The 24454-nt window shown below is 45.7% G+C and overlaps 1 protein-coding gene across 2 annotated transcripts in view; it reads left to right on the top strand.

Annotated features, from left to right (window-relative positions):
• DDRGK1 (DDRGK domain containing 1) overlaps positions 1-24454 on the top strand; it is a 54463-nt gene that overhangs the window by 9339 nt on the left and 20670 nt on the right. For both annotated transcript variants that reach the window (XM_045019048.1, XM_045019046.1), the window contains exons 2-4: positions 5217-5372; positions 16582-16688; positions 20230-20331. In XM_045019048.1, the coding sequence (XP_044874983.1) occupies positions 5217-5372; positions 16582-16688; positions 20230-20331 (365 nt within the window). The remainder of the gene's footprint in view (positions 1-5216; positions 5373-16581; positions 16689-20229; positions 20332-24454) is intronic.

Here is a 24454-nt window from a genome sequence, read left to right as displayed (position 1 = left end):
AAGCATATCTACCACTCCTCCCAGTTTAGTGTCATCTGCAAACTTGCTGAGAGTGCAGTCCACACCTTCCTCCAGATCATTAATGAAGATATTGAACAAAACCGGCCCCAGGACCGACCCTTGGGGTGTCCGCTTGAAACCGGCTGCCAACTAGGCATGGAGCCATTGATCACTACCCGTTGAGCCCAACGATCTAGCCAACTTTCTATCCTCCTTCCAGTCCATTCATCCAGCCCATACTTCTTTAACTTGCTAGCAAGAATACTGTGGGAGGCCGTATCAAAACCTTTGCTAAAGTCAAGGAATAACAAATCCACTGCTTTCCCCTCATCCACAGACCAGTTATCGCCTCCTAGAAGGCAGTTAGGTTAGTCAGGCATGACTTCCCCTTGGTGGATCCATGGTGGATCCATGGCATGACTTCCCCTTGGTGGATTCCGGATCACTTTCCTCTCCTCTAAGTGCTTCAGAATTGATTCCTTGAGGACCTGCTCCATGATTTTTCAAGGGACTGAGGTGAGGCTGACTGGCCTGTAATTCCCCAGATCCTCTTCCTTCCCTTTTTTTAAAGATAGGCACTATATTAGCCTTTTCCCAGTCATCCGGGACCTCCCCCGTTCACCATGAGTTTTCAAAGATAATGGCCAATGGCTCTGCAATCACATCCACCAACTCCTTTAGCACCCTCAGATGCAGAGCATCCGGCCCTATGGACTTGTGCTCATCCAGTTTTTCTAAATAGTCCAGAACCACTTCTTTCTCCACAGGGCTTGGCTACACTTGCAAGTTGCAGCGCTGGTAGAGGCTTTCCAGCGCTGCAATTAGTAACCGTCCACACCTGCAAGGCACATCCAGCGCTGCAACTCCCTGGCTGCAGCGCTGGCTGTACACCTGGCCAGGTTGGGGTGTAGCGATTGCAGCGCTGGTGATCCAGCGCTGCTCATCAAGTGTGGACACACACCAGCGCTTTTATTGGCCTCCAGGGAATAAGGAGATATCCCAGAAAGCTTTTAACTAAATTACTCTTTGTTTTGTTATGCAGCCTCTCTTTGTTTTGTTGTGAACTCCGATCGGAGCTCCGTTGAACTGCTTATCTAAAAAACAAACACTGATCACAGCAAACAGGAGCTATCTGTACCTGGCTGTGAACGATCAAATGAGAGGCAGGGAGTGAATGTTTGCTTGACAGAGAAACAGCGTTGGAGGCAGGCTGTTTGCAATTAAGACCAAGGGTTCGCGAACATTTTGTGATTTTTCAATCCAGGAAGCTAAACTGTTGGCTCCAAAAATCCACTCTCTCTCTCTTCCCCGCTCCCTGTCACAGTACACCACCCTCCACCCCCCTCTTTTGAAAAGCACGTTGTTGCCACTTGAATGCTGGGATAGCTGCCCATAATGCAGCACTCCCAACAGTACTGCAAATGTTGCAAATGTGGCCACACACCAGCGCTGGTAGCTGTGAGTGTGGCCACACACCAGCGCTGCTCCTACACAGCTGGATGACCAGCGCTGCAAACTACCAGCGCTGCAAACCGTAAGTGTAGCCAAGCCCACAGAGGGCTGGTCACCTCCTCCCCATACTCTGCTGCCCAGTGCAGCAGTCTGGGAGCTGACCTTGTTCGTGAAGACAGAGGCAAAAAGAGCATTGAGTACATTAGCTTTTTCCACATCCTCTGTCATAAGTTGCCTCCCTCGTTCAGTAAGGGGCCCATACTTTCATTGACTTTCTTCTTGTTGCTAACATACCTGAAGAAACCCTTCTTGTTACTCTTAACATCTCTTGCTAGCTGCAGCTCCAAGTATGATTTGGCCTTCCTGTTTTCACTTCTGCATGCCTGAGCAATATTTTTATACTCCTTCCTGGTCATTTGTCCAAGCTTCCACTTCTTGTAAGCTGCTTTTTTGCGTTTAAGATCAGCAAGGATTTCACTGTTCAGCCAAGCTGATCGCCTGCCATATTTACTATTCTTTCTACACATCGGGATGGTTTGTTTCTGCAACCTCAATAAGGATTCTTTAAAATACAGCCAGCTCTCCTGGACTCCTTTCCCCCTCATGTTATTCTCCCAGGGGATCCTGCCCATCAGTTCCCTGAGGGAGTCAAAGTCTGCTTTTCTGAAGTCCAGGGTCCATATTCTGCTGCTCTCCTTTCTTCCTTGTGTCAGGATCCTTAACTCAACCATCTCATGGTCACTGCCTCCCAGGTTCCCATCCACTTTTGCTTCCCATACTAACTCTTCCTGGTTTGTGAGCAGCAGGTCTAGAAGAGCTCTGCCCCTTGTTGGTTCCTCCAGCACTTGCACCAGGAAATTGTCCCCTACACTTTCCAGAAACGTCCTGGATTGTCTGTGCGCCGCTGTATTGCTCTCCCAGCAGATATCAGGGTTATTAAAGTCTCCCATGAGAACCAGGACCTGCGATCTAGTAACTTCTGCTAGTTGCCGGAAGAAAGCCTCGTCCACGTCATCCCCCTGGTCTGGTGGTCTATAGCAGACTCCCACCACGACATCACCCTTGTTGCTCATACTTCTAAACTTAATCCAGAGACTCTCAGGTGTTTCTGCAGTTTCATACCGGAGCTCTGAGCAGTCATACTGCTCTCTTACGTACAACGCAACTCCCCCACCTTTTCTGCCCTGCCTATCCTTCCTGAACAGTTTATAGCCATCCATGACAGTACTCCAGTCATGTGAGTTATCCCACCAAGTCTCTGTTATTCCAATCACATCATAGTTCCTTGACTGTGCCAGGACTTCCAGTTCTCCCTGCTTGTTTCCCAGGCTTCTTGCGTTTGTGTATAGGCACTTAAGATAACTCGCTGATTGTCCCGCTTTCTCAGTCTGAGACAGGAGTCCTCCCCTCTTGCGCTCTCCTGCTCGTGCGTCCTCCTGGTATCCCATTTCCCCACTTACCTTAGGCCTTTGGTCTCCTTCCCCCGGTGAACCTAGTTTAAAGCCCTCCTCACTAGGTTAGCCAGCCTGCTTGCGAAGATGCTGTTCCCTCTCTTCGTTAGGTGGAGCCCGTCTCTGCCTAGCACTCCTCTTTCTTGGAACACCATCCCGTGGTCGAAGAATCCAAAGCCTTCTCTCTGACACCACCTGCGTAGCCATTGGTTGACTTCCACAATTCGACGATCCCTACCCAGGCCTTTTCCCTACACAGGGAGGATGGACGAGAACACCACTTGTGCCTCAAACTCCTTTATCCATCTTCCCAGAGCCACGTAGTCTGCAGTGATCTGCTCAAGGTCATTCTTGGCAGTATCATTGGTGCCCACCTGGAGAAGCAGGAAGGGTTAGCAATCCGAGGGCTTGATGAGTCTCGGCAGTCTCTCCGTCACATCGTGAATCCTAGCTCCTGGCAAGCAGCAGACCTCTCGGTTTTCTCGCTCGGGGTGGCAGATAGATGACTCGGTCCCCCTAAGGAGGGAGTCCCTGACGACCACCATCCACCTCTTTCTCTTGGGAGCGGTGGTTGTGGAACCCCCATCCCTAGGACAGTGCATCTCACACCTTCCAATCGGTGGAGTCTCCTTCTGCTCCCTTCCCATAGATGTATCTAGTCCACTCTCCGCATTAGTACCTGTGGAGAGAACATGAAAACGATTGCTCACCTGTATCTCCATTGCTGGTACATGGGCGCTCCTCTTTCTTCTTCTGGAGGTCACATGCTGCCAAATTTCTTCACCGTCCCTCCGTCCCCTCTGCGCAGCCTGCTCCGATTCTTCAGAACATTGTACCCATAGAAGCATATCCTGACGTCTTTCCAGGAAATCTTCATTTCTCTTACGCAACGCAGGGTCGATAAATGTTTCTCCAGAGCTCGAACCTTCTCTTCCAATATAGAGACCAGCTTGCACTTTGTACCGACAAATTCGCTTCTGTCCCGTGGAAGAAACACAAACATGGCACCACCTGTGCAGGTTACAACAGCTTAACGCTCACCTTCCATAATTTCTTCCTTCTAAGAGCTTCCTCAGCTGTTGCAACAACTCGCAGAAGCCTGCAAGATGAAACTGCACTGAAGTCTGCATGGGAAAATGAGGCAACACTGTATGCACAGATTGTGATCTGTAGTCCTTATTTGTCTACAGAGTTTTCCAAGTGTAGCAAGAAGTGAAAAATACACACACGTTCGCAGGTTTGAACAGGCCAGATGACGTCAGGTCTGAATAGCTGAAGTGCAAAAAAACCAAAAAGATCTGAATCATCTGAAAAGAAGAAAAACACTTTTGGGTCTCACATTCTGCTTACCAGATGCGAGGAGAAAAGAATATATATTTTTAAAAAATCACTTATAGGGCTGAAAAATGGAAATTCAGCACAAAGGGTCCTTTTTTGGGGGGTAAGTTCCAAGAGCCATGGGCCCATGATAGAATGACAGAGCCGCCTCATCTAGAGCTAGTTCATGGTCACAACAGTCTTTGAAGTGCCTGTCCATAGACACTTCTTATGCCATTTTCCACTCTATTAACAGTAGTGCCTAGAGACCACAATCAACATTGGAGGGGCATTGTGTTAGGCACCCCCTCACTCCCAAGGAGACAGTCCCCGCCCCTAAGAGACTAGCGTCTAAATAAACAAGACAGATAAGAATCATCCCTGTTTTACTGGTGGGGAACTGAGACCCAGAAGGCCAGTTTTTTAAAGGCACTTAGGGCCCTGATACTCCAAAGTATTCTGACTCCTAACTTGCATTGATGGACCTTAGGTGCCTAAATACCAAAAAGTGCAGAGAGGTGTCTGGTGGGATCAATGAGAGCCTTAGATGCTTTTGAAAATCGCACTGGGCACCCAAGCACCTTTAAAAATCGAACCCAGCAAGTTTAAAGGTGGGGTTTTCCAAATGCTCAGTGTTTGCCTACCTCCTGCATAGATTAATCATGTTGATTTAGATGTAATTTGCCTATTGTTGTTTCTGCTCCTTTTCTCCCTACCTCTGCCTGATTGTCAGATCCTTGGGCCACCCTTCTTGACTGTCGGGGAAGATCCAGCATGTAGTAGGTGCTACCATACAGAAACATCATCATTATAAGGGGGCGGCGGGAAGGAATGATGTTCTCTCTGTGTGAAAGATACCTGATCTAAACATTGCAAACCACCCCAACTGCTAGTGTATCGCTAATTGCTGGCCAGCTAGCTCCTTTCACTCTTGCGATGGGATGACTGCAACAGATCAGTATTAAACCTCTGATTTAAAATGTTCCCCTTTTCCAGCTGACGAGGAACACCAGCGAAATGTGGCAGCCATGGTGGCCAGGCCTCGGCCTCACACTGATGAGCGGGGAGAAGGGATGCCCAGACGCCGAAGGAACATGGGCAGCAGGATGCTGGCCCAGAGGAGAGCACAACAGGCAGAAGATGGGATGGAAGGTAACTTCTGATTCAGCTCTGCTTTTAAAAATGGATCGGGCTAGCAGATGATCTTGGTTTGGGTTAGGTACAAGGTAAGGGTCCCAGAATGTCCTGTCCAGCTGCACTGACTGGAGACCGCATAGCCCGAAACTGACCTGACTTAGTGTCCTAATAATCTGAAGGTAAATTTACATACAAGATCTAACACATTGGAGGAAGTTGTATCACTAGAGGTCATTTGCCCATCACAGAAATGGAGCTGCTTCTCTGATGGATTGTGGCAGCTGTTCTGTGCCAGCAATGCGACGCTGTTTCTAGGAGGAAGATGAAGAATACTGGGTTTTTCCCCCCTCAGTTTGAAACTACAAGGGGAAATCAGTAGAAAGGCAGAACATAGGTAATCAGGTTAGAGTGTGACCACTTTCACTGGGGCTAACAGCTTGACCCTATGAAAAGTGCAAAGGGATCTTAGGGTACAAACAGAACTTTGGTACCTTGGTGTTTATACCCTGCCTCAGCAGCGCAAAGCATTGGTTTAGTGCTGTCTTAGGGGAAGGAACACCACCTACTAAATCACCAACTCCACTTCCTGCAGCATCTGGGTTTTCCTTGGTGGGCTCCCATCCAAATACTGGTCAGAGCACACCCTGCTAACTTGAGATTGTATCAGATTGGAACTCTGTTAGGTGTGGTTGTAGGTCAGTGTGGACAGAGTCCCGTAATTTTGTTTTGCATCTTGAGTTAGTAACCACATTATCTTAGTGTGGTTATGGTCAGGAAAGTGCCTATAAGTAACATCTTTTTATTCCCTGTAAATGCTGTTTGCTGACTTTTCTAGCCAAACTACATTTTTGTCACTCCATACTCATTAGCTCCGCAGAGCCAGTACAGCTGTGGGTGAACGAGTTGGATGCTTCTCCGGCTTGAAACATGAACAGCGTTGTTCACTGAGTTATGAACCGAAAGGACACTACTGGTGTCGAGCGAGCTTGACTCTCCAATCCTAGGTTGAGTTTGTAGGGCTCCCATCCAAATGCTGGTCAGGGTAGACCCTGCTTTGCTTGAGATTGCAGCACTGGATGATACAGTATCGTACTGGGAGGAAGGGGAATCTTGTCATTGATAAACAGAGCATATTTGATCGGCAGTCAGTGAGAGAGAACATGGCGCGGCATGATGCTTTGTCTTGGAGAGAATCACACTTTACCAGCTTTTGTTTTTAGTAGATGTTTGCATTTGCTTTGGCAGGTAAATGTGCCATCTAAGCTAATTATATTTAGCTGTGTCACACATGGGAGATTGACAGGGTCTGAACTTTGCTGTTTCTTTTGATGTGCTGGCACACTTGAAAAACAGTGAAATCTAAAAATCTTTTGATGTCTGAAGCCTGGGCCACTCCGACTTTATCCTGAGGAGCCAAATGTGAAGCTATCAAAGCACAGCTGCTTATGTTAGTTTGCACTTTAGCAGTGGAAGAATACATGTCATCAGCCCATATAAATTCTTTTGTGGCTCAGTGCACATCAAAGGCAAGTGACTTAGCCCTTATATAAAGTTGTCTTTGTATTGACATCTGTTTACTTGTTTCTACAGTCTATCATATTAAGACAACTCCTTTTTTCCCTGGGTGTCCCTTCTCTCACCTCTATCTTGTGCTGTTGGTGCACTCTCTTGAGTACCTGAGCACTGCTAATGCTTCATAGGGTATGTCCACACGACCCGTCAGATTGGCGGGTAGCGACCGATCTATCGGGGATCGATTTATCGCGTCTCATCTAGACACAATAAATCGATCCCTGAACGTGCTTCCCCGTCTACTCCGGAACTCCACCAGAGCAAGAGGCGGAAGCGGAGTCAACAAGTGAGCCGCGGCCGTTGATCCCGCGCCGTGAGGACGGGAGGTAAGTCGATCTAAGATACGTCGACTTCAGCTACACTATTCTCGTAGCTGATGTTGCGTATCTTAGACACACACACACACACACCAGTGTAGGACCAGGCCATAGAGAGACCACAGGCACCAGAAATCATATAGTGGCTGGACTTGCAACTGCTTTTTGTGGACTTGCTGCTCTCTTCTGCGGGCTGCCTTTAGATCAGTTGCAGGGCAGTAGGCATCCAGGATTTCAGTTGATGTGTGCTTAAAAATAAGCTGCTCCTCTGTCTCTTTTCTGGTTTGGGCTTGTATTATGGATCAGATGCTTTGGTCTGGCTGGGCTGAGCTTTGTGCACAGAGCACCTTTTCAGTTGCCTGGTCCTGGGGCTGGTTCGGGGCCGGCCTGGTTCCTGACACAGGTTAAAGCAGACTTAAAACTAATTACACCAGCTGCCAAAGTTCCCTTTCTCCCCAAGTACTCCTTATTTGAAAGCTGAGAACACATTGACATAGGAGTCACTGCAGTCACCAGAGGATCCCCCTATGCAGGATGATCCTTTTGGGGGGCAATATCTGGTTTGTCCTAGGAGACTGGTACAAAGTAACCCTAGCAGACCTGAGATTTGGGCCTTGTGTAATTTTTGTTCAGACACTGGATGTAGGTCGTGAAGATTTTTTCCATCTTACAATTAAATTTCCTTACTAGAATAAGACCCCTTCAAGGGAAGAAGGGTGACCCTGTACTTTTGCTGACTCCACTGAGTTGCTGTATCACTTCAAGACTGAAGCCTTCTCCTGTAGAATAAGGGAAAAGATTAATTCAGAAGATTAAATCATTGGTTCTGACCTCTTGTACAACACAGGCTATGGAACTTCCCTGAAACAACTCTTGTTTGAACTAGAGAATTCTATTTTTATTTATTTTTTTGGAAAGATAATCTTGATTTAAAAATTGCCAGTGATGAAGAGTCCACCATGACCCTTGGTAAATGCTTCCGATGATTGATTACCTTCACTGTTAAAAATGTGCACCTTATTTCCAGGCTAGCTTCACCAGCCATTGGATCTTGTTATATCTTTCTCTTCTAGATGGGAAGAGCTCATTATCTAATATCTGTTCCCCAGATAGGTACATATAGATTGTAATCAAGTCACTCCGTAACCTTCTGTTTGTTAAGCAAAAGAGATTGGGCTCCCTGGAGTCTCACCATAAGGCATGTGTCATAGGTTTGTTCCCCACTTTGAACTTTAGCGTCCAAAAGATGGGGACCTGCATGGATCCTTCTAAGCTTAAATCCTAGCTTAGATCTGGTAACACTGCCACCATCCAAAAATATAGTGTTTTGGCACACTTTCTGTTCCCCCAAACCTTTCCCGGCGGGAACCCAGATCCAAACTCCTGGGATCTTAACACAAAGGGAAATAAACCATTCCCCCTCCCAGACTTTCCCTCCCTTGGTCGTCAGGGAAAACTCCTTTGATTCAAACTCCTTGAATCTAAAACAAAGAGGGATTCACCCTCCCCCCTCCTCTCTTCCCCCCACCTATCCCTGGTGAGTCAGACTAATCCCCTGGGGTCTCAAACAAGGGAAAAATCAAACAGGTTCTTAAAAAGAAAAGCTTTTAATTAAAGAAAAAAAGAAAAGGTAAAATTTAGCTCTGTAAAATCCGGATGGAAGTTTACAGGGTACAGCTTATAAAAACTAGAGGGACTCTAGCATAAGTACAAGTACAGCAAAGAGGTAAAATATTGTTCCAGCAAACACACATTTGCAAATACAGAAATTAATCAAAAGACTAATCCGCCTTTCTAATACTCACTATACTGAATAGAAGAGAATATTTCAGGAAGCTTGGAGAGCCTGGATATACGTCTGGCCCCTCTTAGATCCAAAGAGAGAACACCCCCCAAAACAAAGAACCCAAACAAAGGCTTCCTTCCACCGAGGTTTGAAAGTATCTTGTCCCCTGATTGGTCCTCTGGTCATGTGTTTGCCAGGTTCACTGAGCTTGTTAACCCTTACGGATAAAAGAGACCTTAACCCTTAACTATCTGTTTATGACAGCATGTTTTCTAATAATTTAATTATTCTTGTGGCTCTTCTCTGAACGTTCTCCAATTTACCGCATGGTGCTAGGAACAGGATTCCTGGTGCTAGCTTCTAGTTGTCATTGCTTGATTCTTGTGTCCAGCCTGTTCAATTTGTATTTTAATCTCTATGGGTGCTTATAACAAGCTATTGAAATAAATTAGATGAAGGCTTAATTTTATTTACTGGACCTGATAGCTAGATATTGAGGGTATGCGGGGGAGGAATAGTTAATAGAGAGATGGAAAATGATTATTTGGGGAGGGGGGGGGTGTAAAATACCCACCCTTAGCAAGTAGAGCTAAATCAAATTGAAATCTCTTTTTGTGGCTGCTTCTTCCTGCAGTTGGGGTGGGGCAGGACATCTGAATAACTAGCAGATTGGCACAGAAAACAGGGCTGACACGCCTCACGCCAACGCTTTCCCCACAGAGCCTTGGCCCCCAGTGTGTAGGCAGGCTCCTTATACAAAGGTTCTGTGTGGGCTGTGGCAGGTCATGCAGGCAGGCCTGTTAGCCAAGTCTCCCACGCAGGCTCCACCTGCTGAGTAAAATTGTCAGTGGTTAGTTGACTACTTGAAGAAGGTCATTTCTTCTGAGAGTAACCATGGCTATTAATAACCTGCTCGGATCAAAACGGTGGGGCAGACTTTTGATAGAGTGATTCTCAAAATGAGTGAGCCCAGTGAGCTAATTGCTAACCTCCTTATTTCTAAACTGGCGTAGAAAATAGTCTTGGACTGGCAGGTGTTGATCTTCCAGACCACTGTGGTGGTGCTGCTGCTATTAATACTAGTTGCATAGATCTACATGGTGCTGGACAAACAGATGACCAAGCTTGAGCTCTGGGGGGGCTTTCAGTCTAAGCTGGGCATAACACAGCAAGATGGGCAACTGCTGGGGACCTTCCTGGGGCTGGCATTACACCAGTGAAGATAATGAATAAACTTACGGTTAGGTACTGAATGCTCCATGTTTATGTTTGAAATATTGATAAGTTGGGGGCATGGTAGAGTAGAGAGGAAGGATGGCCCAGTGGTTAGGGCACTAGCTTAGGGCTTGGGTGACCTGGATTCAATTCAATGCTCCACCACAGACCTCCTGTGTGAATTTGGGCCAGTCACTGAGCCTTTCTGTGCCTCAGAAAGAACAAAGCAGGAATTTCAAGTAAGAATGCGAGTTTGCGAGGCTCAGGGTTTGCATGTGAGAGTGAGTTTGCATGGCTCAGGAATGGCATTAGCTGAAACCAGCTTTGAAATCTCTTTTTAGTTGATTCAGGTGGAGGTGGCCTTTGCTGGCGCTGACTTTCACTGATTCACCAAAGCTCATATCTCTGGTGGAGTCTGATTGTTTTTAGAGTTTAATGGTTTTGCTGAAAGCCTTTATTCAGACATCAGGTTGAGTGGCAGCCCTGTACTCAAGCTGGATCTGCAAGCCCAGAGTTGTGGCTTGTTGTTGCTAAAATGCTCAGCAGTGAAGTAGTTAACTTTCTGGGCGCTTTAATTTTCTTTGGCAAGTTCAGAAAAGTATCTAACCTCCTATGGGTTTACTCAGACCTTCTGAAGCCTTGATTCCTAGTAAAATGACCAAAATCCCCCAAGAATGCACATAAAACCATATAGCGCCTTGCACAATGGGGCTGGGCCCTCTGAGTGTTACGGCAATAAGATAATTCTTATTGTTTATGCCACAGGACCCTCTGCTTATCTGGTGAATAATTGCTGTTGTTTATTAATTGTAAGACAGTCACCTCAAATGATATCAGAGCCCCATGGTGCTAGATGCTGTACAAACATGTAGTGAAAGACGCTCCCTTCCCCAAAGAGACGATAATCTAAACAGACAAGGGTGGGAGGGAAAACAGGCACAGAGAGGTGAAATGACTTTTCCAGGGTTCACAGCAGGCCAGTGGCAGAGATCTCCTGACTCTCACTCCAGTGCCCTAGCCCAAAACCATGGAATACATCAGCATTTGGGGAGCTATGGCTTCACCTCTCTGTGCTACTGTTTCTTTGCCTGCCTGCAGACTCAGGAAGACAAAACTCAGTTTGCAGTGGGTCACATCTGGAAAGTTATCCTTGTGCCTCTCTACCTGTAATCAAATCTGCAGAAACAAGTAGAGCCCCCCAGAGAAATGCTGGCACAGCAAGGTGTGCCGCTAAGCACCAGGACAATGTAGCTTTTAAAATATAAAGAAATAAAAATCCCAATTTAAACATTGCAGATTAAAACGTAGTAGTTGACATGCAGTTCCTTTACTTACCTCCTGAGACCTGGAGCTCAGCATGGTATGCTTCCTCCAGAAAGTATCAAAAGCCTATCGCTTGCTGAACAGTTTAGCTGCTTAGTTGTCAACTGCTGCGTGAAGAACACAGAAACTGCAATTTGGGCCCTTACAGAGTTTTTGTTTGTTTGTTTTATAATCAGTTTGCCTTTTAAAATGCACAGGACTGATTTGTGTAGCATTTAAATCTGCAGCTGTTAATAATGTTGACATCTGAAACAGTGCCTACATAAAATTCATCTTAATAATGCTGTGCTTTGCATTTATTTTAAATCCTATTATTGTTTTGTAATGCTCATTAAATAGTGGGTCCTATGTACACCTTTATGGGATTACTGAATTTATTCTAAGGTAGTAAATTTGGAAGTTGTGCACTATTTTAATTGGAAGGTCAACCTGCAGTGAATCGCTGACCATTTTAAAATCAAGATTGGATCTTTTTCTAGAAGATCTGCGCTAGGAATTATTTTGGGGCGATTCTCTGGCCTGTGTAATGCAGCAAGTCAGATTAGATGACCATTGACAAAGGTCCCTTCTGGCCTAGGAGTCTATCAATCTGCCTGACTACTAACTAATAAATACTTCTCACAATAGTGCCATGCATCCACGGATACCTGCCTACATTGTGAGGCATCATTAAAGTTTATAGAACAAATAGGGTGACCAGATAGCAAGTGTGAAAAATCGGAACGGGGGTGGAGGGTAATAGGAGCCTATATAAGAAAAAGCCCCAAATATCGGGACTGTCCCGATTTTATAGGGACAGTCCCGTCACCCTACTCTCAAACTCCTGTGAGGCAGGAACTGTTAGTTCTATTAATGGTTGTCGTCATTGGACTGCGCTTCTAGTTTAAGCGAAATAAAACACCATAAAAACTCTTCGGTGCACAATTCAACTTTGTACTGTGCTTCCCATATTCTTCATTAGAAAAGCACCTGTAAATAGTACGCGTTTTGACCTGAATTTGTCATCAGGCTGCATTTTTATAGCAATTTAGATTTTCTTTACGTCAGTAAATAAATTGTCGTGGTTTAGCACTGGCCATCTTTGCCCTTGAGACGTTTCAAGCCCAGACATGAGCAAAGGAGGTGTGATTTCTCAGTTATATCATATGCGCTCGTTCAGAAAAGGAATTTCAAGTGGTTCGACCCCCTTCTCAAAGGAGCCTATGGCCTTTACATGCTGCACTTGGCTGTCATTCAGCATAGACTGGTTTTGTGGCTGCAGATTAATAGCCCAGCATCTTGTCTGAGTCCTAAAATGTCTCACTGATAAATCTTTTCACTTAAGAAAAAAAGAAGCTGCTTGCCTGACTGTCATGTTAGTCATCATATTGCCCATGCTTTTCCATATGGTGGATTGATTTGTTCCCGTCAGTGGCCATGTGTAACAAAGATTCCGATGTAATCAGGGTTGCATGGATTTCTGAAGGCAATATCTTAGTTGCTTCATGTGTTCATTATCATTTGTATTGCAGTCATTTCTGGGAGCCCCAGTTGTGGATCAGTTTCCTATTGTGCTAGCACTTTACAAATATATAACAAAAAGATGGCCCCCTGCCTGAAGAGTTGATAGTCAAAGTAGTCAGAAGTGAAGCTGTGAGGCTGGATTCTGCTTCAGGATTCACCAATATAAAACAGTTTACTCCAGTGAAATTACCATTTACATTAGTGAAACAGAGCAGAATTTGGTCCCTGGTCTACAAACCCAGAGCCCAATAGCAAAAAAACAGTTGTTAGAGGAATACAAAGAAGTGCTGCTGATTCTCTCACTAAGTGCATCTGAATGCTGATGACTATATTACTAAAAGGTTATTTGAAGAAGGGGCATATCTACAGTGTGTGTAGATTAAATGCAACAAAAAAAAAATGCACAACCCCAAACCAAAAATGATCAAGAAACATTCTTAAAATTTTGCCTGTACATCTGGGGAAATTCAAAAATGTGTGACTCCTACGTCAGCAATAACTTCTGTCCCCGTTGCACACAAACACCATTGTCTGTTGCTGTTAGGGTGACCAGGTGTCCTGATTTTATAGGGACAGTCCCGATATTTCGGACTTTGTCTTATATTGGTGCCAATTACCCCCCACCCCTTGTCCCGATTTTTCACCCTTGCTGTCTGGTCCCCCTAGTTGCTGTACATGCCTGACTAGGCCGTAGTGTTGTGGTGGTAATAGCTGTGTGTGGAATCTCAAACGCGATGCTGCATTGAACATCTATTCTACCACTTTAATAATGAAGGCTGTAACTCAGCAAAGCACTTCAGCATGTACTTAAGTCCTGTTAAGCACAGACTGCGGAACGTTGTTAATTTGAAGCGCTTTGCTGAATCATGCGCCCAATAAAAATGTCTAAAGAGAGACGTGGTGCATTTCTAGCAACTGCACATTCAAAGAAATGTGCTGATGTCTTGAGGAAGTGGGTCTTGTGGGATCCCATCAGACACTTCATACTGGGGGCAGGAAAATGTTAATGGTCAGAGGTCAGGGACTGTTTTTTTGTCAGTCCCCGACAAGTGTTTAAACAGCATCTTCTCTGTCATACATTCCTAAACAACTAACATTAACATAGAAAGTATACTCACAATTAACAATTTTTTGTATACTTTACTGCAATACTACTATCCCTCTAGACTCCAAATGAGCATTTCAATTAGACTTCTTAACCAGGATAAAAATTTACTCTCTTGCTAGCCTGAGAGCCAAACACGGGTACAAATATCCCATATGCAGATAAGCCCTGAGGAGCCCATAAGAAATTTAGATCTGATGACACTAGGCAAGTCTTTTAGAGCAGGGACTGTGTTTTCTTATTTGCTTCTGGAAAGCACCAGCCATGCATGTGGTGACTCGTAGAGAGTTGTGAATTAGAAGGGTGTAATTCCATCCAGGGCGTCTGGTGATGCGTCGCTGACTTTGATATTGCCACGTGACCCAGAGCCAAATTATTTTCACACTTTGCAACAGCTTCTGAAATGTTACTATGTAAAATGTGAGTGGGCCTTGTGCTTTCTGTGCATGTGTGGGGGAAGGTGGGGGAACCCTTCTGAACATCTGGTTAGTACGATTTCACTCTTACTGAAACCTGGGCTGAGAAGTCTGCCTCGCATTTATTTCCTTCCAGAGCAAGCGAATAGGGGTATAGTTTGAGAACAATTTACAGAAAACAAATCGAGTAGGAAGCAGCAAAGAGTCCTGTGGCACCTTATAGACTAACAGATGTATTGGAGCATAAGCTTTCGTGGTGAATACCCACTTCATCAGACAGGTGATCTAGTAGAGAAGGTGTCTACTTTCAGTAGTCTGTCTATAGTAGTACGTGTTTCAGTTTGTGAAACTGGCTGTCTGATATGCCACGGGATACACATCCAAAACTGAATCCTATCAAAGGAGAAGGGTACCTGATTCCTCAGCCACCCAAACATCCCCTCTGGCAAATGCCTGAGGAAATCTGGGCCTTGCCCCATGTCCTAAAGGCCAGCAGACTTCGGCTCTGTCAGACCAGGAAGTAAATTTCATGGGGGGAAAAGGGTCCCTCATTGAGAACACACGGCAATCAAAACCCTTCACATTTCAGTGTAGGGACTGTCATAATATTGCCAATTCGAAGTATTCAAAAATCTTGAGTTGGGCCCCAAAAGTTATGATTATATATAAAATTCCATGGGTTTTTTTTCAAGATGGAAGTGTTCTGGTTTCTGAGCCATCAGGATGCACTTGGGTCACGTTTTGGGGAGTGATTTTTCCCCTGCAACCATGTAGGCTAGAAACTTTCAAAAATGAAAACTGAGATGACTCTTGGAACTTGGGCTTTGTTTAAAAAAAAATAAAACATTAAAGCAAATATTGCAAGACTGGAAGCAAAATTACAAGAGTTGACAACACTTTGGCTCAAGCAGCCCAGCTGAACTCAGAGTTTTGTAGATCAAAGTCAACACCATGGATATGCGTAATACTTCACATATAAGTAGGGTCATGAGGTCCCTCTCACAAGGATCTTGCAGTCCAGGACTCCAGTCCTGCAGTTGATTTGAGCATGTGGCCTTATATGCCATGCAGAATCCCAGTGAATCTCTCTTTGAGCGTAGGGGTTAGTCAGCTCTGCTAGTGTTACAAGATCGGGACCCAAGTTAGGCAGGTGAGTGAGTAATAAGACCAAACATGTGGCATGTGAAGAAACAAGGGGACACAATATATTTTGGGGAGGGAGTATGCTCTTCCGAAGACTGCTGCTCATTGGTCACTTGATCAGCATATGTATATGCATTTTTGCACACCTAAACATTTGCACATCTATCTTGCACATTAAATTTTCATGTTCCACAATTGCAGAAATTGGACTTGCAAATGGCCAGTTGTGTTTTAGCAGGCCATTTGCTTGTGCAGTTGCTGTGACTGTGCATGCAGGCTATTAAAGATCATGCCCCGATAAGCATTATATTTCTTGGAGGGGTTTATATTTTTTCTTTAAAGGGCAGATATGGGGGATGGTAGGCAGCATCACAGTGTAGATTACTGATGGATAAAAAACCTCTGAATGCCATCTTTAAAATTTACATAATTGTTGCACTAGGCTTGAAGGTAACAGGAAAACAAAATCCCTACAGCTGGATGTTAAATTGTAAAAGTAACTGTGTGTGATGCGTGAATTTGTTCATATGTAATGAAAATTAGTTTCACAGTGGAAAGCAGGAAATGTGGATGATAAACAGCCTTTCTTCAAAGGATCCAGTAAAGTTTACCTCTCACTTCACCATACGTGTGCCTGCCTTGTAAATCTATTTTGTGGTTTGGCAGCCTCTTGTGAATGTCTCATGTCCCCCCTCCCACCCACCTCCACACACACTCTTTTTATGGGATCTCGTCAGACCTTTGGCTGTCTTCTCATCTGCAGCTCATCTCTCTTCAGAAGCAGGGAATCCAGCTTCCTGAGAGCTCTAACTGTTCTTTGTCCCTTTCTAATGCAATGTTGCAGAGGAAGATGATGGAGATGAGGCTGCAGAATTTCAATTGTCTGGAAAAATCGGAGCAAAGAAACAGAGGAAACTAGAAGAGAAACAAGCCAGAAAAGCCCAGAGAGAGGTGAGTGTTTCCTGAAGTGTTTAAAGCACAAAGCAAAGGGCAGGTGATAGCTGACCTAGAGGAGGCAGGAGGAGTTCTTTGGTCACAAAAGCTGAGTGTTTTATCGAAAAAATACCCGTTTTGTCTCAGAAGCCCAGCCTCCTCCCCACCCCGTCATCTGGAGTTCTGACAGTTGTGATTGCACATTTTGTATTGGCCCGTTGACAACAATGACCATTTTCACTAGTCTGAGTCACACGTCCCCTTACGTATGCACCCCCGGCCCAAATTATATTAGTTTCACTGGCAGACGTTTCTGTGCCCCAAGCATACTTCAAAGTGTATTGAAATGTCTGAAGACCCTCTCCGGGGTGCCTGTCCCTGCTGCAGCACACAAGGAACCTTGCGGGCTGGCAGGCTGTTTCCAAACCCCCCAAAAAGGGAGCATAGGGCTTGCCCTTATACAGCCTCAAGTCTGTAGTAGCAGTTATGGAATGTCTGTGCAGTGCTCCATGCTCGCCTGTAGGGGGAGGGTTCCCCTTCCTCCACCAACCACTGCGCTGGTTCTCCATGCACCGCCTTGTCCACTTGTTCCTTGGGGATTGGGTGAGAATTTGGTGACATGGGCAAGCTGCGTCCTTGCAAAGCCCATTGAAGTGTGTAGGAGCTGAGCAGTCCTTAGGCCAGAATTCACCAGAGAGCAAACAAAAAACCTAGAAACCAGACATCTCTTTGCTATGAATATTCGTCTGTTTCCTAAATTCTAGCCGGGGCGGGCTGGGTCACAGAAACCCCCTTGGGATCTGCCACCTATGTGCTGGGACTACCTCTGAGCCCGTTTTCCCTGGCAGCTTGGGACTTCAGTCCCTTGCCCTGTTTGAGCCAGACACGCTTGCCTGCTGCAAACACAGATCCAAGTCTGAACCACGTCCCCCACAAGCTGCAGGCTTAACCGAAAACAGCTTAAGAAGTGCTCCAGTCTCCAGCACTCAGATACCCAGCTCCCAATGGGGTCCAAACCCCAAAGAAATCCGTAAACTCATAAATTGTTCACCCTTTAACACTGATAGAGAGAGATGCACAGCGGTTTGTCTCTTCCCGCCCCCCCCCATATTAATACTTACTCTGGGTTAATTAATAAGTAAAAAGTGATTTTATTAAATATAAAAAGTAGGATTTAAGTGGTTCCAAGTAAACAGAACAAAGTAAATTACCAAGCAAAATAAAACAAAAACACGCAAGTCTAAGCCTAATACAGTAAGAAACTAAATGCAGGTAAATCTCACCCTCAGAGATGTTCCAAAAAGCTTCTTTTACAGACTAGCCTTCCTCCTAGTCTGGGTCCAGCAATCACTCACACCTCCATAGTTACTGTCCTTTGTTCCAGTTTCTTTCAGGCATCTCTTTGGGGTGGAGAGGCTATGTCCTGAGCCAACTGAAGACCAAATGAAGGGGTTCCCCAGGGGCATATATAGTGTTTCTTGTGGGTGGAGACCCCTCTCTCCCGCTGTGTAGAACCACAGCTACAAGATGGAGTTTTGGAGTCACATGGGCAATTCACATGTCGATGCATGACTCACTTCTCTACAGGAAGTTCCCAGGAAAGCTCAGATGTGGATTGATGTCTATCAAGGTCCATTGTTAGCCGAGTACTTCCATTTACTTGAATAACCCCTTCACACTATGTTGACCAAATCTGCCTTAGGTGCTTTCTACAGCAAACACTTTAAGTTCAAGCATAGAGCCAGTGCTCATAACTTCAGATATAAAAATGATACATGTATATGAATAGGATAAATACATGCAGAAGAACATAACCTTTGCAAAGATATGTTACATGGCATATCTAGCATAAAACATATTCCAGTTATGTCATATCTACACTCATAAGCATATTTCTATAAAGCATTATGGGGTGCAACGTCACACTAGCTCTGCATATTAAATTACCAGTTGAAACACTCTGGATTTTTCAGTTTACACTTGTTTAACCGCTGTAAGTCCAGGGTAACTAATCAGCAACAGCAAACCCTCCTAAAGCACATTAGTATATGACTCAAGTTTTTATACGTTAATTTCTTTTTCCTGTTCTACTTTACTGGCCTGCAATCTCTGTAACCTGGAGTATGGTTTGCAAAAACTTGATGTAACTGCAACAGACTTTTGCGTAACAGAAAAGACGCTTGCCACAGTATAGAGTGAACAAAGTCATAATAAGAGAGTTAAACAAGTCTGTTGAGCTGAAATTGACCTCTGCACAGGATCAACACAAAGCCACTCAAATCTCACATAAGCCCTGCTTTAAGAAATAAAGTGGTGCCCAGATCTTACACACAGGGATTAAATTTACCTCTGCTTGCTGTGGTGATATGTGCTATAGATAGCTTATATCATAGCAAATACTACATGATACGTGTACAGTCTTCCATTATGATCCTGTCTTTTCTTGCTCATAACTTTAACCATTTTTGGTTTTTACTTTCCAAGCTTGATCTTTTTATGGAAAGTTTGAGCAAAATCAATTAAGTTACTTTGGAGGTAGATCAGTGATTTTCAACCTGTGGTCCACAGACCCCAGGGGACCCACAGACTAAGATTTCCAAAGTAGTCTGCACCTCCATTTGAAAATGTTTAGGGGTCTGCAGAAAAAGTTGAAAACCACTGAGTTAAATAAAGGGTGGGTGAGGGCAGAGGAGAGATCCTTTGTTCCATTTCCAAACAAGCTGATTTTCTTTTTTTTTTCCATGCAGATAACTCAAAACACCTGACAGTTAAGTTGAAACGTTCCAGGTGGCAGATTGTCAGTGAGGATGAGTCTCCTGGCTATTTAATTTAAAAAAATACAAATTAGATCAGGTATTTTCTGCAAAGGGGAGAAAGGGAAAATAAGAAATCAATATCAAGATATTTTAAGCAATAGTCTAAATCATCCATTTTGAATATTTATTTTTTTTTCTCCTTGGAGCAATGTGTGTGTATTAGGTATAGTGGCTAGTTATTTTGTGGGGGTTCTTGTGTTTTAACTTAAATTCAATCTTCCTAATAGTAATATTTCCATTCTTTATCTAGGAGAGCAGTTTTTCCATTTTTAACTGTAAAATAATTTAAATGTGCTTTCATTGTATGAATCCTTCAAAGGATGCCATTCAGATTAATAAGAACAAAATTCAAGGTACATTATAAAACAAACATTTTACATTTGCAGTTTGGTTTTTTTAGATTTAAAGTGAAGAGAAAAATCAATGGTTTTATCACAGTATTCAATAGCAAAACTACAAAAACAAGCTAATACATGCATTCAGTGGAGGTGAAAACTTCGATAAGAAAGTGATATTTTAAATTTCCATAGGGATCATTTATAAACTGAGTGGAAATACTAACATTCGAAACAAACGGAAAACCCTGATGATGATGACAAACTAGAATAGCTTCTCTTTTTTTAAAATATCAGTTGTGTATTTCTGGACACAAGAGTCCAGGAAACTGATGAGAGATAAGCGATGCTCGTAAATTATGAAACCCAAGATTGAGAGAGAATAATTTATTGCCTTTTTTTGTTTAGGCTGAAGAAGCAGAGCGTGAGGAACGGAAAAAACTCGAGTCAAAGAGAGAGGAGGAAAGGCGGAAAGAAGAGGAGAGAATACGCCTTGAAGAAGAAAGACAGGTAGGACTTGACTGAGTTTGCAGATGGAAATTCTAAAGCAAATTTTGCCCTTTGTTACATCTTTAGTACAAAGAGGGCTGTATGCAACCTTCAGCTGAGCTGAAATCCCTACTGGTGTTAGGCACTGTAACTAGGGTGACCAGATCACCCAGGTCAAATATCGGGACGCGGGGGGGGCGGGGCGGGGGCAGAGGGGGAAAAAATGGCGGCAGAGCAAAAAAAAAAAAAAAATCCCCCACCCCCGATTCCTCCTCCCTCCGCAAGCGCTGGAGGGAGGCCCGGGAGACTCAGGGGAGCACGGGGCCGGGGTGAGTGTGAGTCCAGCCTGGCCCCGAGCAGGCAGGACTCAGGCGCGGTATCTGGAGGGAGAGTACGGGGTGACCTGCGGGGCCAGGCAGCGGCTGTTCTCCCCACCTGGGCAGCAGGACTTGGGAGCAGCCGCTGCTGCAGCTCCCACTGCCGCGGGGGGAGGAAGCGGCCGCTGGCCAAGCTCGGCAGCTGCGGCTCTGGCGCCCACGAACCCCCCGAGCCCGGGCCTGCTGCGGGGACCCAGCGCGCACGCTGCGCATACCCAGCCCCTGGCCACTCGCGTCTGGGCTGGCTGCCCAGCTGGTGCAATCCTGCGGGCGGCCTCGGAGTGGGGGCAGCAGGCCCCAGCCCCCCGCATCCCGCTCGGGTCCTGCAGGGGAACGAACGGGACTGGGCTGCCGATGCCTCCGCCACGGGATTTCACCAGCTGGGCAGCCAGCCCAGACGCGACTGGCCAGGGGCTGAGCGCAGTGTGCGCGCTGCCCCGCAGCAGGCCCGGGCTCGGGGGGTTCGGGCCCGGGCACCAAAGCCGCAGCCGCCGAGCGCCACGTGCTTGGCCACTTCCTCCCCCCGCAGCAGTGGGAGCTGCAGCAGCGGCTGCTCCCGAGTCCCCTGCCCAGGTGGGGAGAACAGCCGCCACCTAGCCCCACGGGCCACCCCCCTACTCTCCCTCCAGGTACCACGCCCGAGTCCTGCCTGCTCGGGGCCAGGCCAGACTCACACTCACCCCGGCCCCGCACTCCCCTGAGTCTCCTGGGCATGGCATGCTTGGAAAGAGGCGGGGATTTGGGGAGGGAGACAATGGGGCAGTGAGGGGGCGGGGATGGGGGCGAGGATTTGGGGAAGGATCCAATGGGGGAAGGAGGGGGCGGAGTCGGGGCAGGGGAGGGCGCGAGCCCTTCGGGCTCCGGAGCCTTTGCTTGTTTGTCCAGTGTCCCGACCTAACATTGGTCGGGATGCGGGACAAACAAGCAAATATCGGGACAGTCCCGATAAAATCGGAACGTCTGGTCACCCTAACTGTAACAGGTCCTCTGCCCGGCCCTCTTCCTGGGGCCCACTCGCTGCCCCAATAAAGCACAGAGAGGCTGCTTCTTCTGCAGCACCCGTGGCTTTATTTACACATGTTCTCCCACCACCAGTCATATACTATACACAAAGCAGGCCTTACAGTCTCCTCTTCCACCCAGAGTTTGCCCTCAGCCTGGAGACTGACCTTCCTCTGGCCACTCCCCCTCCTTCTGGCTGCCAGCCAGCCTGTATAGCCCTTGAACCCTCAGGCCCGCAGGTGCAGCCGTTCTAAAGGCCAGGCACCAGACTTCTCCCCAGCCCCAATCTATTTCCCCCTGATTGCGGCTGGCTGAGCAGGGGCTAATTACGTGCCTTTGCACCAGCACCCTGCTACAGGCACTAACAGACAAGCCTGTGACTTTTGTTGCATAATTATTTGTATTATGATAGTGCCTAGAGGTCCAAACCAAAATCAGGGCCCTGTTGTGTTAAATGCTTGACAGACGCAGAGACAGTCCTTGCTCTCACAAGCTTACAGTCGAAATAGACAAGACAGACAAAGGGGAAGTGACTAAGCCCCAAGGTCACACAGCCGGCCAGTGGCTAGAACTCTCATCTTCTGATTCCCAGTCCTGTTGTCTGTCCACTACTCCACACCGGCTGCTTTTGTGGTATAACTGTGCCATTAAAGAGTTGTACGGTCGATTTGCTGTGACAGTGAATGCTGACTTAGACAGCCATCCAAGGGACCAACAGGAAAATGCTTGGCCACGAGGGAGTATACTTAATGAAAGAGGTCCTATCAAATTATAATGGGAACTTTGGTGAGGTACTCCAGATTGGTCTCTTAGGGGAGGAGGCTGGTTATCAGAAAGGCTTCTTAGCCCAGCGTTCACTGTAACTTTAAATCCATGTCGTGTAGGCAGTGACAGACTCACCAAAGCTGGCAGGCTAGACTGCAGCAGCGCCTCCTGGGGTATTGCAGTGTGAATACTTATTTCGGAAATCTTTAAAAATGAATATTAGTGGGTGAAGTAAAAGCGATTAGGAAAAGCAGATACTGGGCATACGTCAAAGCTTCTGTTAAAGTATCCCTTCAGCTAGGGGGTTGGAAGGCAGGCAGTTCTTCCGAGTCGTCTCTCAGCAGCAAGGACCACTGTGGTGACAGCTAGTGGCCAAGAACAAGCTTCATATTCTCTCAGGCACTTGAGCAAGCCGTACAGAGGCTTCAGGGCATGCATCCAGGGGTGAGTCTGTCAGATGTCATGCAGCATCATGCCTTGCATTCGCACCTACCAAAGGGACCAGACTATACCCTCTGAGTCAATCGACTGGCATACTGGGACGAGGATGCTGATTTGTGTCTTCCTGCTTGCAGTAAGCCAGTTTATTTTAGTTGCTCAAAATAGGGGTTGTGTATGTTGATATCAGAAAAGATGAGTCACTTTGCCTTTTAACATGCTGTGTTGAATGCACAGAACATAGAGTGTAGGAAGTCTTTTAAAAGTGTGTTAGTTTCCTTATGTAAAGTTTGGGATAACAAACAGAGGACTCCTAAAATGCTCTCATTTTTCTGCCTAAACAGAATGTTTCCGCTCTGGTTATCCATTGAAAAATTCCTTCCTCGCTTCTGAGCTACTCTGATGTGCCGGTACATCAGTGGAAAGCTTCTGGGCTGTTAGTGTTTTATGAATGATGAGAGCGTCATCCAGACTTATTGTAGCAGGGATTAAGAGAGCAAAAAAAACCCAAGTGTTTTAGAAGGGTTTCTATATATATATTCTTGTATTTCAGGGAATAAACAACCTCTAACTCATGGGGCTCAGGAAGAAACATTCTCAGTGAGCAGGTTATCCAATAGCAACCCACTCCACAGTTTCTTGCACCTTCCTTGGAAACAGGTGATACTGGTCACTGACAGAGATGTGACACTGGACTAGACAGAGCATTGGTCTGATTCAAACAAAACCTTCTGATTTCAAAATCTGTCAACCAACGCAACCACCGCAGCAGGTGGATTTCTTACCGGGAAGGCAGTTTGTTCAGTATGTGCAAGGTCTCTGAGAACAAGCTTCCTTAGCGAGGACAGAGGCGGTGACAAGGGGTATATTGCTTTCCTATGTTTTCCTATGGCTTCCTTTGCTCCCAGTGGCAATACCTTTAACTGGTATTAGCATGAAAGCTGCTTAATAGAGTCCAGTCAACCAGTGTAGAGGAGCTGAGTGGTAGGTAGTGTGGAACTTTACACAATGATCTCTTCATATAGACTTTGCCACATTAAAAGGAAAAGACCAAAGCAGTCTTTGCAAAATTCTACTCACCCAAAGTGAATCAAATACCATTATTTTTTTTTCATTGTCGTTGTTCATAGTTAAGTGAGAGGGAAAAGATTTTTGTGTCTGGGCTGGGGTGGGTTTTTTTGGCAGCTTTGCAAGGCTAGGGAAAAAGAAGATGAATAAAGACTCTCAGGCTCCTGAAAATCCCAGCCTAAACAGAACTACTATGGTTTTAGTCATCTGTTATTTAGAACAGTATCTTAATGGATCCTTTCAGCACTTTCCTTCAATAGCTTGTAACTTTAGTGGGAACAACAGGTCTACCCACTAGGCTGGCGTGTCAAGAGTATTCTACTGCCTTATGAAACTCACACGGTTTTTAAGCAAATGAATTCCATTTCATCTGAGAGAGAACAGTAGCTAAATAACCACCAAATGCTCTGAACTCATCCACAAAGCAAGCTACTCTGGCCACATGTAGCCCATGAGTTGAGTTGGACATCTGTTATAATAGCTGCTCTTCCCGG

Source organism: Mauremys mutica, chromosome 5 (assembly GCF_020497125.1).
Source record: "Mauremys mutica isolate MM-2020 ecotype Southern chromosome 5, ASM2049712v1, whole genome shotgun sequence".
Lineage (NCBI taxonomy): Eukaryota > Metazoa > Chordata > Testudines > Geoemydidae > Mauremys > Mauremys mutica.
Note: the sequence above shows the minus strand (reverse complement) of the source record. Positions and strands in the feature narration are given on the sequence as shown.